This window comes from Nomascus leucogenys, chromosome 6, assembly GCF_006542625.1.
Source record: "Nomascus leucogenys isolate Asia chromosome 6, Asia_NLE_v1, whole genome shotgun sequence".
NCBI classification, from domain to species: domain Eukaryota; kingdom Metazoa; phylum Chordata; class Mammalia; order Primates; family Hylobatidae; genus Nomascus; species Nomascus leucogenys.
In genome coordinates, this window is record NC_044386.1 from 693,938 (window position 1) to 717,673 (window position 23,736).

The 23,736-nt window shown below is 48.8% G+C and overlaps 1 protein-coding gene across 1 annotated transcript; it reads left to right on the plus strand.

The window, feature by feature from the left end:
* Window positions 1-36: 36 nt before the first annotated feature.
* TRIP13 (thyroid hormone receptor interactor 13) lies at window positions 37-22,919 on the plus strand. Its single transcript, XM_003263194.4, has 13 exons — window positions 37-253; window positions 1,947-2,112; window positions 4,093-4,222; window positions 5,083-5,138; window positions 5,882-5,972; window positions 9,484-9,556; window positions 12,450-12,513; window positions 13,303-13,389; window positions 13,656-13,762; window positions 16,874-17,027; window positions 19,593-19,705; window positions 20,794-20,863; window positions 21,892-22,919. The coding sequence occupies exons 1-13, from the start codon at window positions 162-164 to the stop codon at window positions 21,985-21,987; spliced, it is 1,299 nt and encodes a 432-aa protein (XP_003263242.3). The 5' UTR covers window positions 37-161; the 3' UTR covers window positions 21,988-22,919.
* Window positions 22,920-23,736: the final 817 nt, after the last annotated feature.

Here is a 23,736-nt window from a genome sequence, read left to right on the forward strand (position 1 = left end):
CGGTCCCGAGCGCTTCCGGGTCAGGAGGTGGTGCGCCTCGCGCGGCAGATTCGAAGCTAGGGCGGGGCCCGCGGGCTGAGGCGGCGATTGTGGCGGCGACGCTGGGCGTGAGGTGGCGGCGGCCGCGCTCCGGTCGGGTCCCCACTGCTTTCGGGGGCGCCATGGACGAGGCCGTGGGCGACCTGAAGCAGGCGCTTCCCTGTGTGGCCGAGTCGCCAACGGTCCACGTGGAGGTGCATCAGCGCGGCGGCAGGTGAGCCGGGCCGGCCCGACACATCCTCTGGGCACCCACCCGCCCCGACCCCAGCGCGTGCACCGAGCCCCGACCCCAGCGCCCTGATTCTGATGCGACTGAACCCCAGGGTACTGACCCGGCCCGACTGGACTTCGGCGCACAGGCCGCTGGGCCCCGACCCGATCCTGGCGCAGTGACCCGACCCCACCCCAGGGCACTGACCCGGCCGACCCGAGCCCTGCGCGCAGGACCCCAGCTCACAGATTGAGCCCCGACCCGACCTCAGCTCACGGACCTGGCCCTGACCCTGCCCGGCTGTCCTCCAGTGCACTGATGTGGCCCTGAGTCCCACGTTGGAGAATAGGATGGCTGCGCATTACAGAGAGCTCTAAAGTCTCAGCCGAAAGTTGGGTGGTTGTTCTTTGAGCCACTGTTTCTCAGACCCTTTAATTGTTCCCGTTCCTCACGGACTCGATGTTAAATTTTTAGGGTTCAAAGCAAATCCCACTCATTTGTGACCAAGTCAGTTCATGGTATGGTGGGGCCTGTGGGCTGTGCTGCTCCCTGGAGTGGGCGGAGCTGAGCAGCGGGGCCAGACCTTCACTGACCCTCCTTATGTCCATGGAGGGTGGATTGAGGTCAGGTGAGACCACCAGCCTCCGAGGGGATGCAGAGGAAGAGACCTTTCCTTTAACAGAACAGCTGTTGACGGGGCACCTTCTAGGTGCTGGAGTTCAGACACGTCAGCATAATTGCACCAGGGCCCAGAGACACCTGCACAAAGCCCCACCACAGCCTGGCGACACCTGTGTAAACACCTTAGAGCTCAGAGACACCTGTACACAGTGCCACCGCAGCCTGGAGACACCCCATGTACAATCACACCTGGGCCCAGAGATGCTAGGCATAATCACACCAGAGCACAGCTGCACCTAGAGGACAGACACCTACGTACAACTGCACCAGAGTTCATAGACACCTGCACACAACCACACTATGCATGGTGGTCGCTGCTTGTAGGGTGCTGGGATGATTGCAAAGGGGCCACAGATCACCTGCCTGGCTCTGAGGAGCCTGTCCAGGAGGGCTCAGAGGGAGGCAGACATTGAGTAGAACCTAAAGGGTGACTGCAGTTGATCAGCCCAGTAAGCTGGGACCGTGCACAGCAGGGCACAGAGGCGTGATCCAGGACCAGGTCACTGTTGTAGAAAGGGGAGGTGTCAGGAGGACTGCAGTAAGGGGGGCCGAGGGAAGCCCTGGGTGCCAAGCTTAAAGCATTAGATTTTCTCAGCACAAATCACAGCTATTGGAGACGTGTTACAATGCAGACCCCAGGCCTGACCCCACAGCTGTGGAGCTTCATTAATAATAGTGAAAGCCAACATTATTGGGTGCTTACTATGTGCCAAGTATTGTCCTAAATGCTTTGAATGTATTAATGACTTCACAGTAGCCCAGCATAGCGAGAACTCTTAGGGTTGTCCCCTTTTTCTAACTGGGAGCTGAGGCACAGCTTCTTCAGGGCACAGCTGGTAGAGGACCCACAGGCAAGGGGTGGCTCTAGATTTGGTCCCAGGCAGGCCAGCTCCAACGTGTCCTGTTAACTACTGCGCTTTCTTATGTATTGTCTGAGTTTTTGCAAAACACTTAATTTTAACATTTTGTTTTTGAACTAAGATCATTTATGTGTGTTTTGGCTTCCTTTTTTTAGTACTGCAAAGAAAGAAGACATAAACCTGAGTGTTAGAAAGCTACTCAACAGGCATAATATTGTGTTTGGTGATTACACATGGACTGAGTTTGATGAACCTTTTTTGACCAGAAATGTGCAGTCTGTGTCTATTGTTGACACAGAATTAAAGGTTAAAGACTCACAGGTAAGTTACTGATTTGCTGGGCCAAGGAACAGTTAGCTGAATACAAAGGCTGTATCATGAATGTCTTGCTGTTTTCATAGCCTGTTGTCAGAAACCGGTTCACTTCTCTGTTGGTTTGGGTGGCTAGACAAGTTCTTTTCGCGAGTTGTCAGGAGCCAGGTGCTCGGAGTAGGAAGTGGCCCTGATATCAGGGTGCTCTCAGTATAGCAGGGACAGATTGGAAACCAGGAATGAGAATGCAGTGCTGTACAATAGTGGGCTGCGCTGGTAAGGCCTGTGTACCGTGTCTCATTCTTTGAATCAGCAAATGTTGATAAAGTGCTCAGTGTGTGCTAGGGCCATAGGAGGTGTGGGGCCACAGAGATGAGAAGATGGGCTTGCCTTATAGAATTCCTTCATCTCATGCCATGCATGGCCACCTCACCCACCATCTGAGTTCATGTGTATGGGTTAGAGGAGCTTTGTGTGAGGGCGTGGAGGCATTGGGGTGATTCTGGCACCAGTATAAAAACAACCTGAAACATTCCTAAGGAAGACTTATCACTTACAGCAGTACAATTCCTGTCCTGTAAGAACCAGCTGTGAAGGACAGGCTTGGTACTAAGTTCTGCTCGTGAGGTGGACCTCCCCATTCATACGTTAGGACTCATGTTTGTGCATGCTCAGAGCCTTGTGCACACTGAGATCTGATACTGCTGTGGTTTTGGCCAGTCTGAGGGAAGGAAGAGCTTCCCACGCTGTTGTGGAGGGATGGACACCCTAACTGGAGGGCACGGGCTGCCCAGGGAAAGTTCTAATGTTCTCTGACTGCAGATTCACTTGTAGGAATTTATCGTAGCTGATAATTATGCAATTTTGTAGATCTTTCTGAACAGATGTTTGTTAGATGCTGTTAATAATAGTCAACAATTTGAAATATTTTAACTGTCCACCAGAGATCAGTTAATAAATGTATGAATTCCATATATCTACACTATGTACAATATAGCCATTAAGGAGAATGAAATAGATTTCTATCTGCCGATGTAAACATTTCTCTGAGTTAATAACAAATGTAAAAAGACACAGTTAGGAAACTGACTGGGCAAGGTGGCTCATGCCTGTAGTCCCAGCACTGTGGGAGACAGATGGAAGGATCACTTGAGGCCAGGAATTAGAGACTGGCCTGGGGATCATAGCAAGACCCCGTCTCCAAAAAGAGTTATAAAAAATTAGCCAGTGCGATGGCGCACACTTGTAGTGCCAGCTACTCACGAGGCTGGAGGTGGGAGGATCACTTGAGTCCGGGAATTTAATGTTGCTGTGATCGTGCCACTGCACTCTAGCCTGGGTGACAGAGCAAGATCCCGTCTCAAAAAATAAGTTAATTAAAAAAAAAAAAAACAGCCGGGCGCGGTGGCTCACGCTTGTAATCCCAGCACTTTGGGAGGCCGAGGTGGGTGGATCACGAGGTCAGGAGATGGAGACCACAGTGAAACCCCGTCTCTACTAAAAAAAAAAAACACAAAAAATTAGCCGGGCGTGGTGGTGGGCGCCTGTAGTCCCAGCTACTCGGAGAGGCTGAGGCAGGAGAATGGCGTGAGCTTGCAGTGAGCCGAGATCGCGCCACTGCACTCCAGCTTGGGCGACAGAGTGAGACTCCGTCTCAAAAAAAAAAAAGTGGTAAAACTCAATTTTTGGTCACATCTGTGTGAGTGTATTTATAGACTATAATAACATCCCGGAGGTTGGATTTAGGACACTTTTTCATTCTGTAAGTAAATGTAGGGCCCAAAGGGCAAGGGATGGGTATTAGCTTTCAAAAGAGCTAATCCTCAATCTGAAATAAAATAATAGCCTTCTCATCTAATCTGAGAACTAGTTCTGATTATACTATACATTCAGTTTTTATTTGTAGACCTTAACATCTAATTTGTATGGTTGGAATTAAGTGAGAGTTGGAAATGTGTGTCGATTTATTTGGCTTTTCCCTTATTTTAGCCCATCGATTTGAGTGCATGCACTGTTGTACTTCACATCTTCCAGCTGAATGAAGATGGCCCCAGCAGTGAAAATCTGGAGGAAGAGACAGAAAACATAATTGCAGCAAATCACTGGGTTCTACCTGCAGGTATGGGGTGTGATGGGAGTTGAGGGGGAGGCTGAGGTCAGAGGATTGCATACTCCATGCCATGTCAGTTCACTGGGGGGGTTCTGTTTGTCCGTTTGTTTTGTAGGATTTTAGGACGTTTTCTCTCTTATGAAATGGGAAGTATATCACAAAAGAGGAAAGTAGAGATTTCCAGTGTGGGACCATACTGTTCCTTTGGGTGGGTACCTTAGAGTTCATGGCTAACAGAGAGTGCCCATGTGCTCTTCTCACATGCCCGGTTGGTCTGTCCTGCTGAGTGGCTCCTTGTCTGCTTGATGCTTCTCCATGGGCATTGCTGATGGGCTCTAACAGGCCGAGCCCAGGGCTTCATTCAGTCAGTGTGTGGAGAAACAGGTGGATTTGGCGTCTGAACTTGTGTTGAAGCATGGGTAAAAGACAATTGTAAATGGTTGTGATCATAAATTTTATAATGTGTTGTTTACCACCAAAAGATAGTTTAATGAAAACATGTTGTGGGGATTATGATATACATAAATGTAAAATAAATGACAACAATATCATAAAGAAGGGTGGGAAGTTAAAGTTTTTTTAAAAGACTATTGCGCGTGATAACGAGACATAAAGTGTAATTCTTTGACTCCATCCAATTGTCTGCCAAAAGTTACATGTGACTGGCATTTATTTTGCATCTTTGATTTTAATCAAAATCAAAATTCGAAGAAAAATTTGCGGAATTTATACTTTCCTGTTATCAGAGTCATAGTCTTACCTGGAGCAGCACAATGGGAAGCTCGGGCTTAGGCTCAGAGGAGACTGACTGGGGGCGGCTGTAATTGCTTGCCTTCCTGAAATCAGGTCTTTGTTTAATTCTGTCACAGCTGAATTCCATGGGCTTTGGGACAGCTTGGTGTACGATGTGGAAGTCAAATCCCACGTAAGTTGCTGTGACTTTTCCCAGAATGCCCTGTTATTTGAAGAGGAACCGTTACTGTTTTGCTGTCCAACACCCCTGAGCAACTTGATGCAAATGGGTTTTTGGGAGCCCTTGTCCTGGACCTCTGTCCTCTAGGATTGCTCCAGAGTAGAGCTGGTCTCTGAGGAGCTCCCTGAGGGAGAACAGGGAAAGGGAGAATGTGAAGGCAGCTTAGAGAATTGAACCCTCTGGAGATGTGAGGAGGAAAGGTGGGCAGACCTGTTCGCACAAAGGAAAGGCCAGTGTGTCTTAACCCCTGCACCCTCTTCAACGGGAAGGGCCTTTCCCATGCCGGCAGCTCGCTAGAAGACCATCACTCAGCTGTCCCAGGCAGCTCCTCCGCATTGTGGCGGTTGTTATTTTGCGAATAATAACTGCTGTATCATTCTAGAGGAAGGAGCTTACTCATTACTTGATAAACAAACCCCTTAGTGGTTTTAATGTTGGCACTTTAAATAAAAGTGATCATTTTGTTTCTCTTCTTAGATTTATAATAGTAATAGCCAGTGTTTTTCCTTTTCCCTTTTTGAAGCACCTTCTCTTCTGAAATGAAAGCATTTGGAGGTGATGATCTCTTAGGAGGCGGCCTCGCTCCCTGTGCTCCCTCCTCTCATGTAGGATTAAGCCCTGGGGGAGGGCACATTTCTTGGGGACCTTTGCCTTGTTGGTACCTTTCTCAAGCTCTTTTTCTTTTTCTCTACCAGCTCCTCGATTATGTGATGACAACTTTACTGTTTTCAGACAAGAACGTCAACAGCAACCTCATCACCTGGAACCAGGTGGTGCTGCTCCACGGTAAATTATGCAGGCTTTTATTTGACCAGATAAGTGGCATGAAATTCAGCCTTTACTTGTACCTTTGTCCTTCTGCAAGGAGTTACTGCTCTTTGTTTTCTGAAGGAGCCACAGCTGTCCTAGAGTGTCCCCTCTCTGTGAAGCAGATCCAGCTCATGACACCCGGGACTTTTTTTTTTGTTTTTTTTTTGAGACGGAGTCTCGCTGTTGACCAGGCTGGAGTGCAGTGGCCCGATCTCGGCTCACTGCAACCTCCACTTACTGGGTTCCTCCCAGGTTCCAGCGTCTCTTCTACCTCAGCCTCCCAAGTAGCTGGGATTACAGGCATGTGCCACCACACCCAGCTAAGTTTTGTATTTTTAGTAGAGACGGGGTTTTGCCACGTTGACCAGGCTGGTCTCAATCTCCTGAACTCAGGTGATCCACCCACCTCAGCCTCCCAAAGTGCTGGGATTACAGGCTTGCGCCACTGCGCCCGGCCCTTGGGGCATTTATTATTCGGCACTTAATCAAGTCTTCCTGTGGGGGGCCGCATTCCAAGACGTCCTCAGATGCCCCAAATGTGGATAGTACTAAACCTTATGTCTATTTTTTCCTATACAGACATTCCTATGATAAAGCTTAACTTATAAATTAGGCACAGTAAGAGATTAACAATAATAACTAATAGGAAAAAGGAACAATTATAATAACTTATAAAAGTTATTTTAAACTTATGAATTGTTTATTTTTAGAATGTTACATATAATATTTTTGGACTGTGGATGACTGCAGGTAACTGAAACCTTGGAAAGTAAAATCTTGAATAAGGGGGGACTGTTGTGTTATTAAACTTTTCCAAAAATTCTGCCTTGTTTCCCTAGCTGATTGTAACTCTTTAGAATTCTGCCTGTTTCCAGGCTGATTGTAACTCTTTAGAATTCTGCGTGTTTCCAGGCTGGTTGTAACTCTTCAGAATTCTGCCTGTTTCCCGGCTGACTGTAACTCTTTAGAATTCTGCCTGTTTCCAGGCTGGTTGTAACTCTTTAGAATTCTGCCTGTTTCCAGGCTGATTGTAACTCTTCAGAATTCTGCCTGTTTCCCAGCTGATTGTAACTCTTTAGAATTCTGCCTGTTTCCAGGCTGATTATAACTCTTTAGAATTCTGCCTGTTTCCAGGCTGATTATAACTCTTTAGAATTCTGCCTGTTTCCCAGCTGATTGTAACTCTTTAGAATTCTGCCTGTTTCCAGGCTGATTGTAACTCTTCAGAATTCTGCCTGTTTCCACGCTGATTGTAACTCTTTAGAATTCTGCCTGTTTCCAGGCTGATTTAACTCTTTAGAATTCTGCCTGTTTCCAGGCTGATTGTAACTCTTTAGAATTCTGCCTGTTTCCAGGCTGATTGTAACTCTTTAGAATTCTGCCTGTTTCCAGGCTGATTGTAACTCTTTAGAATTCTGCCTGTTTCCAGGCTGATTGTAACTCTTCTTTAAGACAGAAGCTGCCTCATATTTCTTTGTAGTACTCAGAGCTTTACTTTGTGAGGAGTAAACTGAAAAAGCCATATTTTAAAGAAATCCTGTCTGGTTCTTCTCAGGAGAAAATACTGATGGTTTGTTGTTTTGTTTTGTTTTCAGTATCACTGGGTAGAATGGGGACACGGGAATTGAGTGGACTCGAGAGTATGAAACTGTAGCAAAGTGTTAAATAGAAGCTTGAAGAGTACTTAGCTTCTTTAAGTCAGTTAAGGTTGCGTGACCAAGTGACCTTAAAACACAACGTTCTTTTAAAGAGCAGATAGGCCCCGCATCCTGCCCTCATAGCACCATCAGTAAGCAGCAGGTATTTTAATTAGTGAAATAAGTTGTTTCTGTTTGGAACGAGTTACGTATTCCTCTTTAATTCTTGAAAATGCCTGCAGAAAATTAGAGTTGCATGTCTCCATTTTCTGTTAGATGCTTTCCTTTTTCCACATTGGTCACCTCACAGCTTCTGTGAGGCATCGTGTGTAGGGTCCAGCCCTACAGGGTTGGTGGGTTTTTTCCCCGTGTGCGGAGATGAGAGAGTGTAGAAATAAAGACACAAGACAAAGAGATAAAAGAAAAGACAGCTGGGCCTGGGGGAGACCACTACTACCAAGTCGCGGAGACTGGTAGTGGCCCCGAATGCCAGGCTGCGCTGAAATTTATTGGATACAAGACAAAGGGGCAGGGTAAGGAGTATGAGCCATCTCCAATGATAGGTAAGGTCACGTGGGTCATGTGTCCACTGGACAGGGGGCCCTTCCCTGCCTGGCAGCCGAGGCAGAGAGAGAGAGGAGAAAGAGAGAGACAGCTTACACCATTATTTCTGCTTATCAGAGAGTTTTAGTACTTTCACTAATTTGCTACTGCTATCTAAAAGGCAGAGTCAGGTGTACAGGATGGAACATGAAGGCAGACTAGGCGCGTGAGCACTGAAGCACAGCATCACAGGGAGACAGGCCTCCAGATAACTGCGGGTGGGTCTGACTGATGTCAGGACCTCCACAAGAGGTGGAGGAGGAGAGTCTTCTCTAAACTCCCCTGGGGAAAGGGAGATTCCCTTTCCCGGTCTTCTAAGTAGCAGGTGTTTTTCCTTGACACTGACACTACTGCTAGACCAAGGAGCCCTCTGGTGGCCCTGTCCGGGCGTAACAGAAGGCTCGCGCTCTTGCCTTCTAGACACTTCTCACTGTTCCCTCAGCTCCTATCTCTGTGCGGCTTGGTTTTTCCTAGGTTATAATTGTAGAGCGAGGATTATTATAATACTGGAATAAAGAGTAATTGCTACAAATTAATGATTAATGATATTTACATATAATCATATCTAAGATCTATATCTAGTATAACTATTCTTATTTTATATATTTTATTATACTGGAATAGCTCGTGCCCTCGGTCTCTTGCCTCGGTACCTGGGTGGCTTGCCACCCATATCGTGCTAGGGGACGCTTGGCAGGCAGGCGTGCAAGAGTGCTGGCCTCTGCCTCTTTGAGTTTAGTATGGGGTATGAGCCCACTAAGAATTGTCTTAGGAGGAGGGTAGTTCTGGGGACAACAGGAACAACCCATGACCCCTCCACCTCCATTTATCAAGAAAGGTGTGTTTGACCTCTGAAAGGTGCCTTGACGAGTGGATTTCATAGAGGAAGTGTGGGGACAAGGACAGGTGTCAGCAAAGATGTAGGCTAGAAAATGCAATGTTCGTTCCCAATGCTAAGTGGAACTGCAGGCTGGGAAGCTGGGAGCAGTGCTGGGGGTGGGGAGGCGATGGAGGCTGAGACCAGAAATACGAAGTTGAGTACAAATTAGTAAGAAAAAGGGGGAGACCTAAGTGTATGGGTAATATTTCATAGCATTTAAGCTTCTAAGCAGACTTCATTGTAGTAATAACATTAATAGCTTTTAACTGTATTCCTTATATTTTATGGATAATGGAAGTTACTATTGTTTTAAGAAATTTGTTGCAGCACTGACTTAAAAATATATTTGTTTGGATCTTTGTCACAGGTCCTCCTGGCACTGGAAAAACATCCCTGTGTAAAGCGTTAGCCCAGAAATTGACAATTAGACTTTCAAGCAGGTAACTTTCAGTAATTTGTGAGAGGAGGGCCGTGGGAATGGGATTTATAACAGGAGGTTGTTTTTTTTTCTAAATCATTTTACGCAAATAATAGATTCCTCTCCTTCACTGTAAGTCACTTGATTCCTCTGTATTCAGCATAGTTTTGAGTTATGATTTCAGTCTTTTAAGATTTGAGACTTATTTTATTGCCAGCACATGATCTCTGCTGGTGAATTGCGCTTCAGAAGACTATACTTTCTCCCCTTGCTGGATGGAATGTTCGTCTCTAATTATGGATTTGTCTTTTCCGTTCTGTTTGGGGCTTATGGTTTCGTCACATTTGGAAAATACCTGGTCATTGTTTCCTCACTGAATTTCCTTGCCCCTCCCATTTATCTGGGACTCTGTTTTCATGTTAGACTGTTTGATGTTGTTCCACAGGCCACTCGTGCTTTTTCGTGTTTTTTTTTCAGTTCTTTAGAAATATCTGTTTTATTCAAAAGTTTCTATTGCTGTATTTTCAAGTTGACTGATTTTCTACATCGTCTAATCTGCTTTTAATTCCATTCAGTGAAGTTTTTATGTCTGATAGTGTATTTTTCTGCTCTGAATGTTCTATTTGATTCTTTTTATACTTTTCTTTCATTATGTTCTTGTTCACATCTTGAACAACTCTATAATAGCTGTTTTAATGTTCTGTCTGCTAATTCCATCATGATTGTCATTTCTGATTCTGTTTCTATTGACTGGTTTTTCTTCTGGTTATGGGTCACATGGTTTTGCTTTGTTGGCATGTTAGGTAGTGTTTGATTAGATGCTGAACATTGTGATTTGAATTGTGTGGATTGTGTCTTCCTTTAGTGAGTGTTAGATTTTGTTCCATTAGGCATTTCCATTACTTGTGATTTGGTGTGATCCTTTGAGGTTTGGTTTTTTTAAGCTTTGATTGGGAGGGGTTTAGGTTTAGTCTTAACCCTAAATTGCAGTCCTCTGGGGTCTCCGCTGAGTGTGCTGAAGGATCCGTGAGTGCTCTCCACCCAGGAGTATGCACTCCTCTCAGCCTGTGTGAGGTCCAGGAGCCCTTCAGCTCACAGACCACGGGTGCCCTTTACATAGCTACATGGAATGTCCCCTGCTCACACACACCTGAGTATTCATCCAGGACATCGGGGGCGCCATGAGGATCCTGGGCACTCCTTCTGAGGTATTTCTTCATATTTCCTTCCCCTCTGGAATTCTGTTCTGCAGCCTTCAGTCACCTCAGACTCCCTGAACTCCAATCTCTGTCTCCTCGACTCAGCGAGTGGCTGTACTCCACTTGGGTTCCCTCCCGTGCCCGGGTTGGAAGACGCCTCCTGGCAGAAAGTCAGGGCATTTGTAGAGCGTCCCTGGTCTTTCGACTCAGGAGTCCCAGCCCTCCCTGTCTGTGTACAGCAACCTTACCAGATGTCGTTTCATCCATTTTGCCTTAAATGAGGTTTTCTCATTTAAGATTAGATGGTAAATCTGCTTCCTGTTACTCCAGTATGACTAGCAGAAATCCTGTTAGGTTTAATTTCATATACATAATTTTAGTTCTTCAAAAATGTCTTGTAAATGTTTTTACATAGGGAAACTGCTTTATTTTGACCCCTTAGCTTATGTGTAGCAACTTGCCCTTTGCTTTGACATATTGAAATACATGTGTGTTTTCAAGATCTCTAGGGGCATGCCGGCACAGCGGCTCAATGCCTGTAATCCCAGCGCTTGGGGAGGCTGAGGCAGGTGGATCGCTTGAAACCAGGAGTTTGAGAACAGCCTGGCCACCATGGAGAAACCCTGTCTCTACAAAAAAATACAAAAAATTAGCTGAGCGTGGGAGCACATGCCTGTGGTCCCAGCTGCTTGTGAGGCTGAGGCGGGAGGATCACCTTAGCCCAGGAGATCCAGGCTGTGGTGAGCCTGGGTGACGGGAGTGAGACCCTGCCTCCAAATAATAACCAAAAAAGATCTCTAGGGGCAGAGAGGGAAACACAAGAGAAGGAAAATATTATTATTATAAGGAATATAACTTTTTCCAGTACAAAGATCTGGAAATATGCATTGGTTTTATGGCTTAGAAATGGCAAAAAGAAGTCTTAGCAAGCCTTTGTTCCTCACTCTATCAAAGAACCAAAATGTTTTATAATTAATTTTGTTTAATATTCGACCGAGTCTTTATTCTGTTAGATTGTCTGTATCCCTCCACTGTTTTATAAACAGTATCAGTAAATGGTCTCTCTTTTTTACGTGGAATGCCAGTGATGCTTCTTGAACGTAATTCTTTTTCTTTTGTGGACTTTTGACGTGGAAGAAACTGAAAAGAGGACCTGGAAATCAGCTTCTTTCTGGCCTCAGTCTTGTTCTCTGGTGATTTAGTCAGTAGTTAAGCACGCCCAGATCTGTCTGCAGGCTTCTGAATGGATAGAGGAGTGTTCTGGGTTCTGGTCAGTCTGTGTGTGTTAAGGTTAACTTTGGGCCACCTGAGCATTCCTGGGCTCTGGGGTCTGTGCTGTTTAGGGTTCTGTGGAAGGAGGGGAAAATGTTCAGCTCCTGCCAAAAGCTCTTGATGCTTCTATTTTGTTTTGTTTTCTATATTAGTACTGCTAATATTTTTAAATATAGAAATATAATTTGTAAATAGATATAAAATGGGAGTTTTTAGTCTTTAACTCAATTGGTATAGTGTAGAACTACTGATTGAATCTTGTTAGACTTTTTCATAATTATTTAGTACATGGAGGGCTGGATTCCTCGATTCTTTGTCAGTCAGTAATTGTAATTCCCCTGATGCTGGGCACTTGAGATGTTGCATTCAAGACGCATGAATGGCTGCCACGGAGGATCCACAGGACCAATTAGTAATTCTCTCAACTCCTTTTTTCTATCTCAGGTACCAATATGGCCAATTAATTGAAATCAACAGCCACAGCCTCTTTTCTAAGTGGTTTTCGGAAGTAAGTATTAAATATTAATTCTAATTGTCTGGATTGTATAGTTGAAAAAATGTATGTTAGGCAAATCCGCCTCTAGAAGCTTTAGGAGAGAACTGGGTGAGAAAGGTGTGTGAGGATTGGGGCTGACCGTGATCAGAGAAGGTTCCGGAGCTAGGGCCCATGGGGACCCTCCCTTGGTTCTCCCCAGACCTATGACTGGCTGGGACAGGACATTCGATGGACTCTTAGGAGGGCAGGCCTGGCACTCAGGGGACTGCAGCCCTGCCATGCATATCCTTGGTGCTTGTGCTCCCTAGTGCTGTCTGTGAGCTGAGGGGGTCAGACAAGGTGATGTCACAGGTGATTCTTACCTCTGAGGAGCTGTGCCCAAGTCACCTGGCATGCGCACATCCCTCTGGTGAGGTGAGGTGGGACCAGGCACTCTGGGCACAGGAGAGCCTGTGAGGAGTGCATCCCAGCCTGTTTGCATCTGTGGTCTGTCTCTTTTCCTCATCAGAGAGGACACACAGGTAAAGCAGAGGTACAGGTCACCCTCACTGTGCCACCCCGGGCAGGGCAGGTGTGGTCTCAGGTCTCAGTACCCTGGCATTCAAAGCAGAGGGGAAGAGTGTTAGGCTGACCTCCTCCCATGCTGCCCTGGCTTCTCTGATGTAGGGAGCTTTCTGAGGGGCCGTCAGGAGACAGTGGGCTTGTGGGGACAACTGGGGCAGCAGGCCACTTCAGGGTCCCCCTGTGTACCTGGCAGTGTGGTCCCTGCACGTTGACACTAAAAGGGTGTTTGGGTTCCAGAGTGGCAAGCTGGTAACCAAGATGTTTCAGAAGATTCAGGATTTGATTGATGATAAAGATGCTCTGGTGTTCGTGCTGATTGATGAGGTAGGCATTTCCAAATAAGAAAATTCATGACAGAATCGCCTTTTGCCATTGTGGGGACACAGCCTACTCCTGATGCTCCTATGGCCAGGCTTCCCTCTAGCCCTCCCTGCACTATGCGCATTTCCACCTTCCCTCAGCATCCACAGGCTAGGCATGGGAACACCCATTCATTCATCTTTTCCACGTGCTCAGGGGGACGTATCCCCATAGCTGCCTGTGAGGTGCCAGGCCCTGTCCTTTTTGACCCCATTGCTCCCTCCCAACAGGTGGAGAGTCTCACAGCCGCCCGAAACGCCTGCAGGGCGGGCACCGAGCCATCAGATGCCATCCGCGTGGTCAATGCTGTCTTGACCCAAATTGATCGGATTAAAAGGTAACCAGGACATGCAGCGATTTTCTCTGAGAAGTGATGAGAAGTTTGTCCCGAAGAAATGCATGATACTTGTACAACTCTAGATCTTAGTGCCCAGCTCTTTTACCTAAAAGTGCATTTGGTATTGAGTATTGACTCCTTTTCCACGTTGGAGGCAGCATATCATAAATGCTTTTTAAAGAAATTGTTTTTAGTTTATTAAAAATGTAAAAGAAGGCCGGGCACGGGTGGCTCACACCTGTAATCCCAGCACTTTGGGAGGCCGAGGCAGGCGGATCACGAGATCAGGAGATTGAGACCATCCTGGCTAACACGGTGAAACCCTGTCTCTACTAAAAATACAAAAAATTAGCCGGGCGCGGTGGTGGGCGCCTGTAGTCCCAGCTACTCGGGAGGCTGAGGCAGGAGAATGGCGTGAACCCGGGAGGCGGAGCTTGCAGTGAGCCGAGACCGCACCACTGCACTCCAGCCCGGGCGACGGAGCGAGACTCCATCTCAGAAAAAAAAAAATGTGAAAGAAAACTCAGGCATGGTAAGAATTTTACGTAGCACAGAAAAGCATAAAATGAAGAACTGCTACATTCAGGCCTTATCCCACCCACTTCTCTCCTATCCCACCCAGTGTCAGCACCAACCAGTGCTGCTCGTAGGTGAATGGCTGTCCCCTGCTCGCCCTGCTGGCCCAGGACGTAGAGCTTCGTGGGCAGATGGTCCACATCTCCACAGTCCAGCCTGACGGCCAGGGCCTGTTGTCGTTGTAGCCCAAGTTGATCAAGCTTAAGGAGGGACGGCTGCTGGCCCAACTCCTGAGGAAGTGATGGGCGAGCCAGAACCTGTCTGTCCCTGTGTGGTGCTCAGCCAGGACTCAGCTTCCTTCTCTGAAATGCTCTTTCTGCCCTCAGGGTGCCTGGGGAGTCCTGGGCATTCTCAGAAGCTGGATTGTTGAGTGTGGGGTGACAGCAAACTGAACTGTGCAGTGGAACGTTTTGTCCAGGCCATCACCACTGTCTCACCACAGTGAGCATATCTGGCTTCTTGAGAAGCACTCGTCTCGGGGTCAGCCACAGGAGTGTGTGCCGAGACCAGCTCGGCTGGGGAGACCCTAACCCAGCAGCGCTAGAGGAAGACACACACATAAATATAGAGGTGTGAAGTGGGAAATCGGGTCTCACAGCCTTCAGAGCTGAGAGCCCTGAACAGAGATTTACCCACGTATTTATTAACAGCAAGCCAGTCATTAGCATTGTTTCTATAGATATTAAATTAACTAAAAGTATCCTTTATGGGAAACGAAGGGATGGGCCGAATTAAAGGAATAGGTTGGGCTGGTTAACTGCAGCAGGAGCATGTCCTTAAGGCACAGATCGCTCATGCTATTGTTTGTGGCTTAAGAATGCCTTTAAGCGGTTTTCCACCCTGGGCGGGCCAGGTGTTCCTTGCCCTCATTCCGGTAAACCCACAATCTTCCAGCGTGGGTGTTATGGCTGCCATGAACATGTCACAGTGCTGCAGAGTGTGCAGTGTGATGGGTGAGCCAGAACCTGTCTGTCCCTATGTTGTTTATGGCCAGTTTTGAGGCCAGTTTATGGCCAGATTTTGGGGGGCTTGTTCCCAACAAGTGTGCAGGTCCTGGAGGGGGGCCTCCCCTGTCTCTGGCTTCCTTCTCCTCTTGTCCACTTCCTTCCCTACCCAGCTCGTCCCTCAGTCTGCTGCAATCTGGCTTCTACCCCCGCCACAGCCCAGCAGCCCCACAGCCCCGCATTCACATGAGTGTTCACTTTTCTCTTTCTGGAACTTTGCACAGCACTGACACCCTGATGGCCCCTTCCCTGAATCTCTTTGTGCCTCCCTCCCCGGCCTCCACTCTCCTGTTTCCCCAGTTTATGCTGCTGGCATCTCTCTGCAGGGAGGGGTCTACACAGCCTGTCTGTGGCCTTCTCTCCTGGCATGTGCCCTTTCAGCACAGCTCAGGGTTCTGTGGGGGGAATCCCAGACCTGCACATCCCCCTGTGACCAGACATCACGGCTTAGATGCCCAGGATGTCAGGCGCACTCCCACACTGCTCTTTGGGCCCCAAATCCCTAACTTCCTGGGTTTCCACATGACACTGATGGCCTCACTGTGCACCTACCACTCAAACCAGAGGATGGAGGTCACCGTGACTTCTCCCTGTCAGTCACAAGGGCGTGCGGCTCAGGAAGAAACAAGGAGACACACTTGCCTCTCTTGCCTTCATTCCCTCGTGCTCCTGTTTCCAGCCCCTCTCTAGAGGACTCTTTCTGTCCCCCACCAGTCCTGTCCACTCCTGCATCTCTGGATTGTCAGCCCCTGGGTCGTGATCTCCAGGCCTAGGCCTCCCTCTGGCCCTTCCTGCAGCCCCACCCTCCTGGTGCTGGACTGAGCAGCTGTGAGCTCACCCAACCTCTGTACCTTGTTCCCTCTGCCGGGGACCCACGTGCTCCCTGCCCTGTCTCTGCTTAGCTCACCCCAGCTCACAGGCACAGGGCCTGCCCTCCCTTGGCCAGGGTCTAGGTAAAGCTGACCTTCCCCAGGCAGCAGTGGTAGCACTGCCACACGTGCAGCCAAGCCCCACCAGGCCTGTGCAGCATGCTCCCTGGGGGCACTTTGTGCCTACTCTGTGCTGGCTCATGTTGGACCCTTGGGGGACATTGGTCAACAGACCAGACAACAGGGGCTCTCTCTATGGAGTTTAGACGCTAGAGGGGAGAGCAGATCATGAACATGGGAAGTAACCCAGCTCTAGAGTATGTCTAGGGATGATGAGTGGCCATGCCGAGGTGGTGGTGGGCACCAGAGCCTACGGTAGGTGGCACGGTCAGGAATGCTGTGTGAAATTGAGATCCTTGCCAAGGCTGAAGGCAGTGAGAGAATGAGCCAAGTGGGGCTGTAGGAGAATTCCCGGAAGGCCGAGGAGCAGCGAGAGCAAAGGCTGGGGGGTCTGTGTGGCCTGTGTTGGCACAAGGCCCCTTTCCTTCCTGTTGGCAGCCTGCTGGCCATCATCCTGCCAACCTCCTCGCCAGATAGGGCAGGATAGAATTGGGTCACCGACGGCTGTGATGACCGTGGTGCTTGCTTCTCGGCCACGACAGGCATTCCAACGTCGTGATTCTGACCACTTCCAACATCACCGAGAAGATCGACGTGGCCTTCGTGGACAGGGCTGACATCAAGCAGTACATTGGGCCGCCCTCTGCAGCAGCCATCTTCAAAATCTACCTCTCTTGTTTGGAAGAACTGATGAAGGTACCTTTATTTTTTTTTTCCCTCTTGATACAAATGGATTTCTTATATGTTCTTAATTAAGATAGCTTAAAATAAGCTCGTTCCAGTATGGAGGATTTCAACATACGCATTAACTGCCTTCTTAAATTGAAAACTAGTTTTGTATGTGACAGGTTGAGCTGATAGTTGAAACTAGGGCCACTGACTCAATATTTTTGTTTTTTTGGCACAATACAGTCATCATTGTTCATTATTTGAGGTACCAATCAGTGTAGGGGACGTCAGTGACCGGCTATGCTCACCTGGCTGGCTGCACAAATCCTAGTTCTCAGCTTACCCCGGGCTTTTCCAGTGCCCTGCCTCTCGGGGGGCCTGTATCCTTACCTGAAAGAGGAAACATCTTGGGCGTAGTATGGACTGGTGGTTGTGGTCACAGGGTCCATGTGACGTCATGTTCTTGAGTCGCCTGTTGTGATGATAGGAACATTGTCGCCATGGGCACAGTGACGCGTGCGGGGAGTGTGTGTGTCAGGAACGCCGTCGCCGTGGGCACAGTGACACGTGCGGGGAGTGTGTGTGTGTCAGGAACGCCGTCGCCGTGGGCACAGTGACGCGTGCGGGGAGTGTGTGTGTGTCAGGAACGCCGTCGCCGTGGGCACAGTGACGCGTGCGGGGAGTGTGTGTGTCAGGAACGCCGTCGCCGTGGGCACAGTGACGCGTGCGGGGAGTGTGTGTGTGTCAGGAACGCCGTCGCCGTGGGCACAGTGACGCGTGCGGGGAGTGTGGTGGAGGCCGGCGTGGCGGGGGGAGTGGTGTGTGGTCAGGAACGCCGTCGCCGTGGGCACAGTGACGCGTGCAGGGAGTGTGTGTGAGTCTGGAACGCCATCGCCATGGGCAGTGACACGTGCGGTGTGTGTGAGTCAGGCTAGCAGGGACCTGCCCCATGCTTGTGTTTCTGCTGCTCTAGCCCCCGTGGGAATAGACCTGTCCCAGACAAATCATCCTGCAGGGGCCTTTGTTTAGGGTAGTTGGGCAGTAACCAAGCAAACCAGTGAATGGGGATTTAAACAGTGATGAGTTTAATGCAGTTGTTGCCACCTGCTGGTACCACAGAGCAGGGGCGTTAACAGGGGCGGCACAGCCTGCTTTGGTTGGGGACGGGAGAGCTGGTCTCAGCCATGGACCCACTGGGCCTGCCAGGATCAGCACTGTCCAGGCATGGTTTTCTTAGGGGTTGGGGAAAGGAGACGGAGCTCTGTGGAGCTTTGCATGGAGAATGCCAGTGATCTGAAGACTGATTCTACCGCAGTTTTGCTGCCAAGGAGCCCCACGTGATAGCAGATCCTGCGAGGAAGTTGTGTGTGTTGGAGGTCCTCACGCACCTTCAGTGTGGGTTCCGGCCCTCGCAATGTAACATTTATACACTTGTACACTTGTGCTGTGAATCTAGGGGATGTTTAAAGTTTTAGCTTAGAGGGATGGACTTTTTCTGGGACAGTGTAGGACAGGGGTAGTTTTTTGTTTATTTTGAGACAGAGTCTCACTCTTGCCTAGAGCTGGAGTGCAGTGGTGCGATCTCGGCTCACTGCAACCTCCGCCTCCTGGGTTCAAGCAATTCTCGTGCCTCAGCTTCGTGAGTAGCTGGGATTACAGGTGCACGCCTGTGTTTTTAGTAGAGAAAGGGTTTCACCATGTTGGCCTGGCTGGTCTCAAACTCCTGACCTCAGCCTCCCAAAGTGCTGAGGTTACAGGCATGAGCCACCGCACCCAATGATGGGGGTAGTTTCTTATTTTAGGCAGTTTATATGAAATTAAGACATGCAGATGTCACGGTGGATATTGAGCTGGTCTCGAAAGCTCAATATCCCCCCAAGCACAAGCACAAACTATGTCTTAATTTTGCTCACACCCTTCAACAAACCTCCAAAATCTTCAGACAATGCTATTTTCTTCCTTCTCCTGGCTCCTGAGTCAGGATGGTTCGTGTTAGAATTCAGTCATAGTAAGTCAGTGTGCCCACCTGACTGTTGGCAAGGCTACTTGGAAAAGCATGACTTTCAGACAAATGATCTCTGAGGTGAACTTCTGGTGCCCAGCTCCTCGGTCAGTCAGACGCTGTGTCGTGCTGCCAAACAAGCCTCACCTTTAAAACAGACAAACTAGGATCCCGCTTTGGAAGTCAGTGGAAGTCCTGGCTCTGAGTCCCAGCTCTGCCCACTGTGGGTTTTGACGTCTCCGAAGGTGGCATAACAGACTGGACTGGGTGCCTCCAGGTCCCTTCCCTTCCTGACACACAGGGAGGAAACGTTTTGGCCCGAAACACAGAAGAGGCTATGTTGCTACTGGTTTCTGAGGCATGTTCCGTTATTTGTATTTGTTTGAAAAAGCAGAATGTGTACACTGAGAGGCATGAGAGAGCGAGCTTGTTCCCTAGTGCAGCCGTGCATCTCGAGTCGTCACTGTCTGGATTTCTGTGAGACGTGACGTGGTTGACATTTGACCTGCAGGTGCTGTCCCTCTTGCTGACGGTGCCTACGCTCAGGCCTCTGTGGACTCAGCTAACTGCCTGTACTTCTGTCTCCCCAGTGTCAGATCATATACCCTCGCCAGCAGCTGCTGACCCTCCGAGAGCTGGAGATGATCGGCTTCATTGAAAACAACGTGTCAAAATTGAGCCTTCTTTTGAATGAAATTTCAAGGTGCAAATTGACCTCATTTTTGTAATCAAGAAGAATCCATTTGTGATATTAACTAGGGAGTCATTGTTTCCTTTGAGGAGACCAGGGAGGGCTCTGGGTGTGAACTCTCAACACAGTACAGGTGTGAACATGCATGTACACATGTGTGTGTGTGTATGAGTAGAAACACGCAGCACAGCCACCTCCTTCCAAAGGAGATGTAACCCTTGCGCAGGGAGGGCGCTGGCTCATGTGCTGGAAGCCCGCGACCCTACGGTTGACGGCACTTCCAAGGATTTGCAGAGTCCACAGAAAGGAAATGGCTTTGGGGGTCCGGAGAGGGTAAAAGGTAGGAAAATCAAATGGTGCCTTGAAGGATAGAATTTGGTTCCAACTGGAGAGAAATCGGGAAGGCTGCTGGAGTAGTGTGTTCAGGTGACCTTCTAGTGGGTTGCAGTGCGGAGGCTGGGGAGGTGCCGGAGAGGCAGGGGGTGGAGTGGACAGAGCCTCGGGTTTCTGGCCAGAGTTTGAATTTTATTTTGAAGTTGGCAAGAGTGTGGAAGGCTTTAAACAAGGGATAACATGAAGAATGTAGTATTTTTTAAGGATTTGGATTATCTGTTGAAGAGATTTAAATCAGTTAAGATGGGAACGAAGAACAGTTCAGAGACTTCTACAAAAATTGAAGATGTGAACGCACCCATTATTTGGGGAATCTGTTGCTACTGACCATGTGCCCGCTGCGTTGTGCCCTACGCCTGGTGCTCCCAGGCAGGTGATGCATTCCCTGAGCACAAGGGTGCTGGCCCTGGGGCAGGGCACAAAGTTGTGCCTTGGGTGTGCTTCAGAGCAGCGAGGACACTGCCTCCCAGAGCAGGAGCTGAGGATGGGGAGAGACTGGCCACATATGAGAGGCCGGGTGGCAAAGGGATATTCAGAGGACAAGGCTGAGGAGACCAGCGAGGGGCAGGAAGTGTCCTGTGAACCCAAGGTGTGCCTGGGACGCTTCAGCTTGTGTTCCCAGGGATGCCTCAGCCAATGAGGAAAATTAGTCCTGAAACGTGTGATTGTATAAATTGCTGTCTCTGAACTGGGTTTTCTTTACACAGGAAGAGCGAAGGCCTCAGCGGCCGGGTCCTGAGAAAACTCCCCTTTCTGGCTCATGCGCTGTACGTCCAGGTGAGTCTCCACTGCTGTCCTCCAGCACCCACCCTGTCCACAGGGCCCAGCCTCGCTGGAGATTCCACTTAGTAGCCCTGGGGTATCAGCCTTATTTTATCTCAGTTTCTAAACCACAGGGTCCTGGGGCCAGAGGAGGAGCTGATCGTGGCACCGAAACACTGGGGCTGTCTTGAGTCCTTTGGGCGGAGGCGGCTATGCCACGTGCCTCTGCTCACACGCATGCACACACACACGTGCACGTCTGCCTCTGTGGTGTGCTGAGCTCGTGGCCAGGGCCCTTGCTGGCCTCACCAGAGGTTTGTGCTCTTTCAATCTGGGTTCAGCTCACATAGAGCAGTGACCTGGATCCACAGCCTCACCCACTGGGTGCTGGGCCTGTTGCAGATGCTTCGGCCCGGGGCACTCACCCCTCCCCTGCACTGTCCCCAGCAGCTGGTTGGGGTAAGGACTCAGTGTCTGGCAGAGCAGATACACTTACATCTGAGAAGAGAAAACCCCCATCCTGGAATGGTTCCTTTCAAATCAGAAGTGACTCAGGCTCTGTCTGATCAGTAGCAGCCTCTGTGCTGGACACAGTGCTCAGCACAGAGGTGACAGTGGCCACGGACCATGAGTGGGAGCCTTTTGATGCAGGGGAGGTGACAGCTCTGAGCACTGGGCCATGGGAATTCTCTGGTTATAAGCCTGGGACATAGGGTGGGCCCTCCAGGGTCTGCTCCCTACAGCTTCTCGTCCTTCTCAGTGTGTGGGTGGCTGCCTTGGTGCTCCCCTGCCCACCCCCACAGCTGTTTCTGACATGCAGGACATGGGGGCGGTCACGTAGCCACCTTGTTCGCCTCTTCTGAAGTAAAGAGCTTGGCTCATCTGCGCCCTGGATTTGTGTGGTGCGCACTCACTGCTCAGCCCATCAGCTACCACCCCCTTCTGTGCTGTCTGCACTGTGGGTGGCGGCAGGGGCTGTGGATGCCAGGTGGCCCCACCAAACGTGAGTTGAGCCCCTCCAGCAATGACCGTGTGCCTTCTAGGCCCCCACCGTCACCATAGAGGGGTTCCTCCAGGCCCTATCTCTGGCAGTGGACAAGCAGTTTGAAGAGAGAGAGAAGCTTGCGGCTTACATCTGATCCTGGGCTTCCCCATCTGGTGCTTTTCCCATGGAGAACACACAACCAGTAAGTGAGGTGGCCCCACACAGCCGTCTCCCAGGGAATCCCTTCTGCAAACGTTACTTAGACTGCAAGCTAGAAAGCCACCAAGGCCAGGCTTTGTTAAAAAGTGTGTTCTATTTATGTTGCTTTAAAATGCATACTGAGAGACAAACATCTTGTCATTTTCACTGTTTGTAGAAGATAATTCAGATTGTTTGTCTCCTTGTGAAGAACCATCGAAACGTGTTTGTTCCCAGCCCACCCCCAGTGGATGGGATGCATAATGCCAACAAGTTTTGTTTAACACAAAAAAGGAAGATTAATGCAGGTGTTATAGAAGCCAGAAGAGAAACTGTGTCACCCTGAAGAAGCATATAATCATAGCATTAAAAAATGCACACATTACTCCAGGTGGAAGGTGGCAATTGCTTTCTGATATCAGCTCGTTTGATTTAGTGCAAAAATGTTTTCAAGACTATTTAATGGATAAAAAAAGCCTATTTGTACATCATACCAACTGAGAAAAAAAATGGTCGGTAAAGTGTTCTTTCATAATAAATAATCAGACATGGTCCCATTTGCAGGAAAAGTGCAGACTCTTGAGTGTTCCAGGGAAACACATGCTGGACATCCCTTTTAACCCGGTGTGGGCGCCCCTGCATTGCTGGGATGTTTCTGCCCATGGTTTTGTTTGTGCAAGAATGTTTTCACATCTCTAATGAGGATTCACATTAATAGAACATTAAATAGGTCAGTTACTGGTCTCTTTCTCCGAATATTATGTTTTGCTTTTATCTCACAGTAAAATAAATATAATTAATGCTTTGCATGTGAAATTCACTTTTGAAAGAACATGTTACCTTACCTTTTGTTTTAGAACTTTTTAAGTATTAAAATATTTTTTAGAATTTTCTTGTTTTGATTCTAAGTATCTCTTCCAAGTGCTTTTAATTTTACTAAAAATTACTCACGATTACTTAACTTTAAGCCTGATTTATGCTGTGAGGACCTTATGGTGTAACTGCATCATCCAGAAGAAATCGGGAAGGTGCCAGTGGCCCAGGTGCAGATTCAGGATCACCAAGGCCGAGGCATATGCGGGTTCTGGTCACTGCACCGTCGGCTGGGCCTTAACTCCAGATTCAGAACCTGGAGCCACTCCTGCCACTCCTGCTGTGGGAAGCGTAGCCTGGCTCTGGGGGTGGCAGGTGGAGGAGTGGGCCCAGTCCCTGCATGTCAGTGCTGTTACAGGATCTTTTCACCAGTGGGCACAACCCTAACAGCTCCCCCACCTCCACTCTCCAGGAGTCAGCTTGGGGTCCACAGTGGCATGCGGCCCTTGTACTCACAAGTTCTTCAAGAAACAATTTGAGCTTTTTAAAACAGTTGGGGTGGGGTATAGTGAATAAGGCAAAAGACTCATCTGAGAGTAAAGGCAGTGTATTAGGGTTCTCTAGAGGGACGGAACTAATGGAATAGATAGATACATATATAAAGGGGACCTTATTAAGTAGTAACTCACACGATCATGAGGTCCCACAGTAGGGCCATCTGCAAGCTTGAGGAGCAAGGAGAGCCACTCCGAGTCCCAAAACTGAAGAACGTGGAGTCCGATGTTTGAGGGCAGGAAGCATCCAGCACAGGAGAAAGATGTAGGCTGGGAGGTTAGGCCCCTCTCGCCTTTTCACATTGTTCTCCCTGCTTATATTGTAGCCGCACTGGCAG

Bases quoted from the DNA above. Each gene is read 5' to 3' on its own strand.
- TRIP13 (XM_003263194.4), top strand. From the start codon at position 162: ATGGACGAGGCCGTGGGCGACCTGAAGCAGGCGCTTCCCTGTGTGGCC. The intron at 5,973-9,483 runs GTAAATTATGCA...TCTTTGTCACAG, and splicing joins CCAGGTGGTGCTGCTCCACG to GTCCTCCTGGCACTGGAAAA. The intron at 13,390-13,655 runs GTAGGCATTTCC...CCCTCCCAACAG, and splicing joins TGTTCGTGCTGATTGATGAG to GTGGAGAGTCTCACAGCCGC.